Raw genomic sequence first — 9,571 nt, 5'->3', positions numbered from 1 at the left:
ATTAACGACTTGGAGGCAGGTCAGGAAGGGCCATGTTTATAGGTGACACAGAAGAGGGAGGAGCTGTTGACTTCCTGGAAGGCAGGGAGGCCCTGCACAGAGACTTTGACAAATTATAGAACTGGGCAATCACCAACCATTGAAAGTTCAGAAAGGGGAAGTGCCAGATTCTGCACCTGGATGTATGGACAGGTTGGGGAATGAGAAGTTGGAAAGCAACACTGTGGAAAGGGACCTGGGGGTCCTGGTCAAGGGAAAGTTGAATATGAGTCAGTGGTGCCCTGGCAGCCAGGAGGGCCACCTGTGTCCTGGGGACATCAGGGACAGCATTGCCAGCTGGGCAAGGGAGGGGATTGTCCTGCTCTGCTCTGCACTGGGATGGCTTCATCTTGAGTGCTGGGGGCAGTTTTGGGCACCACAATGTAAAAAAGACATTAAACTATTAGTGAGTGTCCAAAGGAGGGCAACAAAGATGGTGAAGGACCTTTAGGAGAAGCTGTATGTGGAGGAGACTGAGGGGAGACCTCACTGCAGTTACAACTTCCTCATGAGGGGAAGAGGAGGGGCAGACATGGATCTCTCTGGTGACCAGTGCTGAGGGAATGGCCTGAAGTTGTGTCAAGGGGAGATTGATGTTCTTTACCCAGAGGGTGGTTGAGCACTGGAACAGGCTCCCAGGGAAGTGGTCACAGCACCAAACCTGACAGAGTTCAAGGAGTATTTGGACAGTGCTGTCAGGAATGTGGTATGACTCTTGGGATGTCCTGTGCAGGGCCAGGAGTTGAACGTGATGGCCCTTGTGGGGCCCTTCCAACTCTGCTTGTTTTGTGAGTCCAAGCTTGGATTATGATGTAAATTTGGTGCATTCATATTTTCAGTGCTGACCTCTCTGTTTTCACTCTACATATCAAGTGTTTCATAATCAGTGACATGAAAGTAGTCTTAGGCCTAAATGGGTATCATGCAGGGGATACGCAATCCTTTTGGAATGCTGTGGCATAATTGCATGTGGATGGTGTTTCTTCATTCACTGGTAATTTGGTCTGAATCACCATATTATGTTTTATAGCAATAGTAACCCTTCTTTAGAATTACACAGTTCAAGCCAAGATTTTATTAGATCTCTAACCAGGGTAAGAACAAGACTTGCTAAAGAATTAATTGATGTACCATTGCAGCTACTGAAAATAGGCAGGAACATAATGAGTCATACTAGGTACGTACAGTGATACAAAAGTACTGTTTATTTTCAACATCAAAAAGTTACTTTTCTTTGGTTCTGTGGCTTTAAAGTCAATATTAAAACCTGTTCACCTTATCAGGTCTTAGTGTAATGTCAAAAAGAACTAGTATAATACTTGTAAAACCCACCCTGAACACAAGCACTTCCCGCCCCTGTTTATAAGCAAGTGCTATAAACAGCAACCTTCTGGCTGATTGTCTGTAAGAGGGAGCGAACTGTCTCTTCCAGCTCCACCAACTGCTTGGCTTTGTCTTCCAGAACTTTCTGATTGTTTTCATATGTATTTTCCAAATCTGTAGAGAAAGGAAGGCAAAAAAAAAACCCAGCTTAATTTGTGGTGTTTTAATGCTTGTAAATCATTATAGTTATGGATAAACTAACATTCAAATTTATTTCTATTGTGGAAGATATCCTTTGGGGAAAAAAAAGACAAAAAACAAACAAAACCCTCAAAAATCAACAAAGGCTGTAATGGCATCTTTTTGTTTCCTTAACACAGGGATGTAAGTAACAAGTTATTTTCCAAAGGTGAAAATTCAAAAGTGTATTTTGAGTGTTAAAATAATTGTCATTCTTTGCTCTATGGTGGCTTTTACAGAAAAGTGAAATGTTCTGGCTTGTGATTAAGACTACTCAGCAAGTCACAGTAACTATGCAGGAGTGGCGAAGAGGGGAAGAATAAATTCCTGGCCTGGCAAAACCTGAAGGAAAATTTAATTCTGTCTCTGGTAGCAAGGGGCAGATTGCCTTGTTCTGGCTCAATCAACTTTGTCAACAATAAATGTTAAATTCATCTGTGAAGTGGAATGCCTGTGTCCTGATTAGCTTTTGTTTTAAGAGCTTTCCAGTGTGGGGTGAGGGAAGTACTGTTTGGAGATGGGGGTCTTGCTGGAACAGATGAGTCCTTGTCCTGAGCAGTTTTGTTCCTTTCCTGTGGTGCCTCTGGGTACAATGAGAGGTGCCACATCAGAAGTTTGTGTCTCACTTGTAAGTTTCAGCTTATTCTAAAGAAATCTTTGCTTCAAAAGACTGTATTATGGTCCATAAGAATAAGGAAAGCAGATCACAAAAGTAACAAAAAAGTACCTTTTCTTTTCCCCTTCTGCTGATGAATAGCTGGTTTAACAGCATGAAATTGCTTAATGTTCTAAGGTGCCAAATTACCTTCTCAGAACAGCTTTACCTTTGAGCAGCTGGAGTTTGCTGTTTGCTTGAGCCAACAAGGCTTTAGCTTCGTCTTGCAACACGCCTGCTTTCCTCCTGGCCTCGGCCGACTCCTCTGTCTTCTTGGCAATGAGCTCTTCCACGGTCCTGTACTTGCCGCTCAGCTCGTTGGTGAGGACCTGTTCCGAATTCAAGCACAAGGTGGAGCTCAGGCGAAGCCAATGCAGCGGGAGGTGGCATTTCCTCCAAGCCCTTTACTAATCCGGCTGGAAGGAGAGACTGCGCTGGGAGCTCACTTAACAAAGGCAGAAAAGGTGTCAGGATATTTCCTACTTCTGTCCAACACGAAGAGCTGTGGTGAAGACTCATCAGTTGCTCTTTTGCAAATTTGTGGCTGTTCTACAGCTTCAATACTAGCACTTGGCAGAGATTTATGGCAGGGTTCTGTAACTAATGGAAGCTATGGCCCCTAGAATCACTGGAAAGATACTTCTGGCACTGCTCCTGGCTGAGTGGTTGCATCTGGGGAGGGGTACCCTTGCTACCCTTTCAGCAATAAGAACTGAACTAGCTGCCCAGTTGGTGTTAGTGAAGGTGCTGGGAAAGTAGTGAGGGTGGTTTCTCAGCTGTGCTTTTTGTTGTGGAGTTAAGATTAAGAAGTCCTATGGCCCAACTAAAATCAACCACTGAGCAAGACAACAAACAACAGCAGCACTGGAATTCTCTTGTGTTTACTTGACAGCACCTGAAATACTGCTTAGTGTTTGGATATTCTTGAATTGATGGATAATGCAGCTCTCCTGTCACAAAATGGCTCTCTGGAGACTGGTAAACTAACTACAGACAAGAGATGGGAGCAATGAAACTTCCTTTGGCAGACTGGTCGATTGTTTTGTTAATGAACATTCTTTTGCTATTACAAAAGTGTGTAGCAAACATTGGGAGTAATGCTATATGTTCACAGAGAAAAATCTTGCATCTGATATTTAGCAATTACTTCAGTTTTATGTTAAGATGATTATTTTTCCTGGTGCTTAATTCTGCATATGCCAAATTCAGTTTTGTTTGTCCTGAACCTATCATTGTCATAGAACCATAAATACTCTATATACAAGTGGAAAAAAAAATTCCAGTTCTCCTATGACATATAGCAAAGCTGATGGACAGAAACCTATCTGTGAAAGGCTGACAAGTTTCCTGCAGCTATTTCAGAACCTGAAAACTTCCCAATACATCTCTCTCAGGATCTGATACCAAAGTGAAAAGTTGTGAGCTTTGGTAAGAGCATGAATGTTGGAGTATTTTCTACCCCCAGAACATGAACAATAAATATGATGGATCACATGTATTCATTGATCTCCCTTTAGCCAAACCTGGGGGAGTTTTGCTGGCTTCTCTTTAGGATTGTTCCTGAGCTTCTCACCTTTTTAACTTCTTCAGCATTTTGTTTTGCACTAATAATTTTGTCTTCTATATTTCCCACATTCCCTACATTTGTAGTAGCCTTTTGCCTAAGGTCTTCAACACTCTTCTCTAGCTCAAACAGACGTAAGGTAGCATTGTTCAGTGTTTCTGCAGATGCTGCATTTTCAGATTCAATCTAAGATAAAGAAGAATGAGAGTTAGACTTTCAAAAGAAAATTGATATAATACTAAACTTTCTCCATAAACTCTGCTCAGCTAACTTGTGTCCATATATCTGAGTTAAAAACAGTGTTTTAATTTTACTAAAAATGGCCCACTGCAGTCAGGGTGAAAAAGTTCAGTGCTTGAGAATGGTACATATGGGGCTGCACAAGCATTAAGGAACATGGTCAAAAAGTATTTGATTGCATTATACATGCAGGAGCTGACTAATCCGTTGACAAAACTTCAGACATTTGACTCCATCATATGATAATGGACTTGTGAAGCTTCTAAACTGGCCAAGCTTCATAAGCATAGATAGCACAGTGGTCTCATGAGGGCTTTGAGGCAAAGTCTGCAAATACTCTATCTGACAAGATTGCAGCATTTGGCACTTCAATCCAGCATTTGTTTATTTTAATCTGGTGCTGCAGTGCTGGATGACACTAAGCACACCAATACACAACCAGAGTGGCTGGCAGGTGTGGCTTGCCAGGGGTCTTGTCAGACCTGCTGGCTTAGAGGGCTACAGTTCTGCTCATTTAACTTGGCTGGTGCAGGATATAGGGTAAGAAAAGCCTTTTGGTGTTTTTTTGTTTTTTGTTTTGTTCTTGTCTGGTTTGGTTTCTTTATGAGAAAACAGTCCCCTAGCATCTGTCCCACTCACTCAAAAGTTGATGTGAAGGCAGGAATGAAGCAGTTTAGATGCATTTTAACTGCAGCCTCTGCTTTGCAGTACCCAAGAGCTTTCCCTAGACAGGCTTACATCAGTTTCTAAGCATCAGACTTGGTGCTGCTTCTATTATCTTAAGAAATACTCATAAAGAACTCACTGAAGTCAGCAGGTCTTGAGTTCCTTTAATATCTTCATCAGCTTGTTTGATGGCTTTTTCAGCTGCATTTTGAGCTTTTTCAGCTTCTTCCAGTGCTGCTTTCACCATGTCTGCAGTGACTTTAACATCTGTTGCACCTTTGCTGTGGAGTGAGATTGTTAATGCTAAAGATGCTCTTACTTTGGAACTGGAAAAAGAAAATAGGCTGCAACATACTGGTTTTGCCCCTTACTGTAGGAATGAAAATTTACATTAGGGAAAGTTAAACTACATTTTCTGATGCAAAGAAATGAAACAGGGCTGCATACCTTGCTCTTTTAGCTTCCTCCAGTAGCATTTCTGCTCTGGCAATGTCTCCAGCGCTCTGCTGCAGAATGACCTCAACATCAGAAAGGCTTTCCACGCGCTCACGAATATCTTCTGTCAGGGCCTGCAGCTGCTGAGGAGTGCTTGGCATCTCCATGTTCAGCACTTCATTAGCCACTGCCTCAATGCTATCCAGGTCAGCACTGTCTTCTAGCAGATGGACACAAATGACAAAGATGTGAGTAAAAGCTTCTCTCTGTCATGTCTTCGCACTCAAATTCTTGTTCAGCTGCTTCCTTAAGAAGGAAAATCATGGGAAAACTTCCTCCCTCAGATTTATGGAAAATCAAGGCATTAAATCTACTTCCCAAGGCAAAACTTCCCTCTCAGGAGAGGCCCAGCAGGTGTACAGACCCTGCTGACACAGCCCTCTTGGAAGCCATTTGAAGATCTTGGTGCTCAGCTGCACCACTCTGGGGAGGACCCAAGCCCACAGGAAATAAAACCAACAGCTGCACGTAGATGTATTTGTGCTCCCAGCATAGTCAGCCCTGAGCAAACAGGCAAGGAATGGGCTGCTGGCAAACAAGGATCTCATTTAACCTTTACTTGCTTTCTTACAGAGAGAGAAATGCAGTTTCTGACTTGCTTCCCCTTTAATACTACTTTGTCTTTCTAGCCACTTACAGACATACTTGGCAAAGTACAGCAGTACAACAGCTTCAGCTGAAATGCACACAAGAACATGTCACAGTTAGCTCTCACTTTCTTATTATCTTGGTTTTCTTTTAGTTTTTCTCATGTTTCCAGATTTCATCATACCATTTTGTCTGTCTAGGGGAGGTGGGGGGAATGATGACAACTGTTGCACTAACTCTTGGAAGATAGTACAGATGTAAAACTAGTTTTCACAAACTCAGAATTAAAATATAATTAAAATGTAACATTCTTACGCATTAGGAAGTCTCTAATCTGTTTAATAAGATTTCTCAGATCTTCATTGCTTCTGTCCACTTGTTCTTTTGTAGCATTGGTTTTAAGCAAAACTGCTTGTGCATTTTGTTTTGCTTCATCTGCTCTCTGTTTTGCCTCAGAAACCTAAAGAAAGAAAATGGAAGGTTTGCTTGCTTATCTTCTTATGCTTTAGGGCTTGTTTTAAAACAATTCATGTGGAGTCAGATGTAATAGTAACAAGGAATGCTTTTTCTCATAAAACTCACAGAACACTTGGAAGCTGGCCCTGATCCATACCACCAGTGCTAGTTTAAACAACTCAGGCTGATGTTTAGTTATCCATGAAGCTTCACTCTAGCAAGCTCCCTTTCTGAAGACATTTACAAGCATTATGAAGTTACACAACCCAAAAGAAGTATTTTCTGCAGAAAACCAGCACATACTTTGTCAATTAATATCTGTGCTGCAACAGACAGATTTGCCTTTTTCTTTTTTATTATCTTAACAATTGATTTGGCATATTACCATTCTGGAGAGTTGCTCAACTTCTGCTAATGCACTGAGGATGTCTCTGTCAAAATCCATAGCCTTCTGCCAGGCATTGTGAGCTACAGTCACCAGCCCGTCGCAGCCGGGGCCTCCACACTTCTTCTTCCCCTCGTCTGTCCGACAGCTCAGCCCCCCGCACTCCGACTCGGCACAGGAGGCCCCCGGAGCAGTGCCACACGTCTGCAAGGACACAAGGGAAGCAGTCACAGCCTGATTTCCATTCCATCGTGTGGGGGCTGGAGTAGGACACCATTTGACCACAAAATTTCAGAGTAAGCTTTTTTTTCAAGAAGAAAAACTATTTGTATCAGCAGCATTGCACTGAGAATTATCCACTACTTGGTCAATTGTTTGGTAATGAAATTAACACAGGAGTCGGTTTAACCAGAGAGAAAATTAGAAAATTCCCTGTTCTTTTACCTTTTCACGTCCCTGCCTTTCCCCCTACTCTCTTTTTGCCAAACGATAGTCACTAACTCAGGTTTTACAGCCAAAAAACCTTCCCGGGAAAAACCTGGGGGCTGAGCCAAGTTAGCTGCAGCTGTCTCCTGTGAAGTGTAAATGAGTCCCTCTTACCTGTTTGGCACATAACCCAGCAGTAGCTAGAAAGCAGAAAGGGGTGTGTGGGTGTGGGTCTGTGTGTCTCATGATTACACCCCCAAGCAACTCACTATTTACTGCCTCGATAAACATCTACCCAAGATTTCAGCTCTTGGGCAGGAATGTAGGGGAAGGAACAGTCAGGGCAGGAATGTAGGGGAAGGGAAACTAAACAGAAAGATGTCTCTTTCTTCCCTTCAAAGAAAAAAGGAGGGCTGAGGGGGTGGAAGGGATGACTGGTTGTAAAGGACAAGAGACAATCAGCATGTGAAGAACTCACTCTCTACCACAGGCCTGGCCTGCCCAGGGGAGTTAATGAGTGGTGCACTGCAGCCTGCCTTCACCCGGGGTTGTTTAGGGATTGTTCACTGAATGCAGCTGGCCAACTTCAAAGAGAAACTGAGGAAACACCCAGCCTCTCCCAAGAAAAAGCCATCCTTAATCATATTTACAGATGAGCAGGCACCCTCAACAGAGAAAATGCCCTTTTGACTCCAGCTCCCTGTAAATTCTGCTTTGTCTCAGGCAGGAGGATGAGCCTGGGGGGATGCTGAGGTCCGTGGGTGTGAGCAGAAGCATAGCCTGGCCGGGCACTGTACAGGCACAGAGTGTACCCAATGGAGCTGCAGAAGGGAAGAGGGGAGCCTAGGGAAAGCAAGCACTGAACTCGGGATTGGCTGAAGAGGATGGCTCTCAGCCCAGCAGATTTGCCACACTTTTCTGCATGTAAGAACTCTGTCCCTAGCAAAGAACATCGGATTAGAAGAGGGGGGATGCAAAAACAGGTGCTCTGTTGGGGCTGGGAAGAGTGGGAGGAAGACCAACATGAAAGGCTGGTCTTTGAAAGCCAGTAGTGTCAGAGCCCACCAGTTAACAACCCAGTTGTAGCCCACAAAACAGAGGGGTTGCTCAACCCAGCAAGGTGCATTTTTCATGAACCAACCACACATCTCACATTGTCATGTCCTACAGCTCCTCCCTGCCCATTGCTTCATCACAAACCCGACTCTCTTTCTGCTAGGGGTTTTATCCCAGCAATTCTCAGCTGCATACCTTCTCAGCCACCTCAGAGAGGTCCAGGCTCTGCAGCTTTCCAGCGAGTTCATCCAGAAGGCGTGACTGCTCCTCTTGTTTAGCCTTGAACTGGGCCTCCTTCTCATTGATTAAGTCTTCCACTTCCTGCCGCGTTTGTGCTGACAGCTCCACGGCGCTATCAGGATGAACAGTGGAGGCATTGACCCTCTCCTCTGCCTCCAGGGACATCTGGAAATACTTGGTGATACTATCCAAGGCTCCTGCAGAAATCAGAGGGAGCTGATGAGAACTCTGCTAAGTAACGCAAAGTAATGTATATTACAGGTGTTAGCAGATGACACATCAGGGTTAGTGATATATCACAGTAAATGAAACACTGGCCTTGGCAGCTGTGCCATTGCAAGATTGACAGAATTTGGCCTCTTGCAGAAAAAAATGTTTGCTTCTTTGCTTGGTGGAGAGTGTCAAGCTGGTCTTTGAAGTTAAGTCTTTCTCTGTCCCTAGTGAATGAATTCTGCTTGTCCTAAGGGCAAAGGGAGATACAGCCTTTGAAGGTTTTTAGGGGAACAGTCTGTTTTCTAAGGATTCCCTTATCCCATTAGTTCTTATTGCTTGCCCTGGGATGTCTGACTTATGGAGTCACTGCTTGGAAACTAGTCAGAGCTTTCCTAAGAAACAACTGCTTGATGAAAGATGCTGATTTGTGGAACTGTTGATTTTGGACAACTCCTGGAGAGGCCTTGTGTGGGTGTGAGGGACCCTATGGGGTGGCTATACTCTGCATTTTGGGGAAGGTTTCCTTTGCAGAATGCCAAAAGTCAGGAACTCCCCTGTTCCACATGCTACTCGCCTCAGTCTGAAAACTCCCATGTTCACTGGAAACCATCTCAGACTTCCTGCAAACCAGGAAATATATAAGAAAAAATAAAAATACTTTCTTTGAAGTCAGCTTTCCAAATAATTTGGTGACATTCCTCTTCCTTCAGCAAATTTTGATTCTTGGCCCATTTCAGTGTGCCAATGGACATGCAAGGCTTGGGTGGCTCAGTTCGACCCTTTACCATGAGCTCTTTTTTTTCAACCAGAAATAGCAATTTAACAGACTGAAGGGAGCAAGGGGAATGTCCACACATATCTTGAAATCTGTGGTGCACTTTCTTCTATTGGGTCTCATCTACAATGTGTTCAGCATGATACCTTAAGATAATTCTGTGCTCCAAGAAATTGAGCCAGCTTTACAACGTGCAGAGGAAGAGAGACA

At 43.7% G+C, this 9,571-nt stretch overlaps 1 protein-coding gene across 1 annotated transcript in view; it reads right to left on the bottom strand.

Moving 5' to 3' along the window:
- Positions 1–1,221: 1,221 nt before the first annotated feature.
- Positions 1,222–9,571, bottom strand: part of LAMB1 (laminin subunit beta 1) — a 41,215-nt gene continuing 32,865 nt past the window's right edge. Inside the window, exons 26-33 of the mRNA XM_021539120.2 lie at positions 8,329–8,570; positions 6,652–6,855; positions 6,126–6,270; positions 5,175–5,382; positions 4,867–5,008; positions 3,831–4,007; positions 2,427–2,586; positions 1,222–1,536 (exon numbers count right to left, since the gene is read on the bottom strand). Coding sequence (XP_021394795.1) covers positions 1,400–1,536; positions 2,427–2,586; positions 3,831–4,007; positions 4,867–5,008; positions 5,175–5,382; positions 6,126–6,270; positions 6,652–6,855; positions 8,329–8,570 — 1,415 coding nt within the window. The 3' untranslated portion in view covers positions 1,222–1,399. The remainder of the gene's footprint in view (positions 1,537–2,426; positions 2,587–3,830; positions 4,008–4,866; positions 5,009–5,174; positions 5,383–6,125; positions 6,271–6,651; positions 6,856–8,328; positions 8,571–9,571) is intronic.

Source organism: Lonchura striata, chromosome 5 (genome assembly GCF_046129695.1).
Source record: "Lonchura striata isolate bLonStr1 chromosome 5, bLonStr1.mat, whole genome shotgun sequence".
Taxonomy (NCBI): domain Eukaryota; kingdom Metazoa; phylum Chordata; class Aves; order Passeriformes; family Estrildidae; genus Lonchura; species Lonchura striata.
The sequence above is the reverse complement of the archived record's forward strand: the minus strand, read 5'-3'. Positions and strand labels throughout refer to the sequence as shown.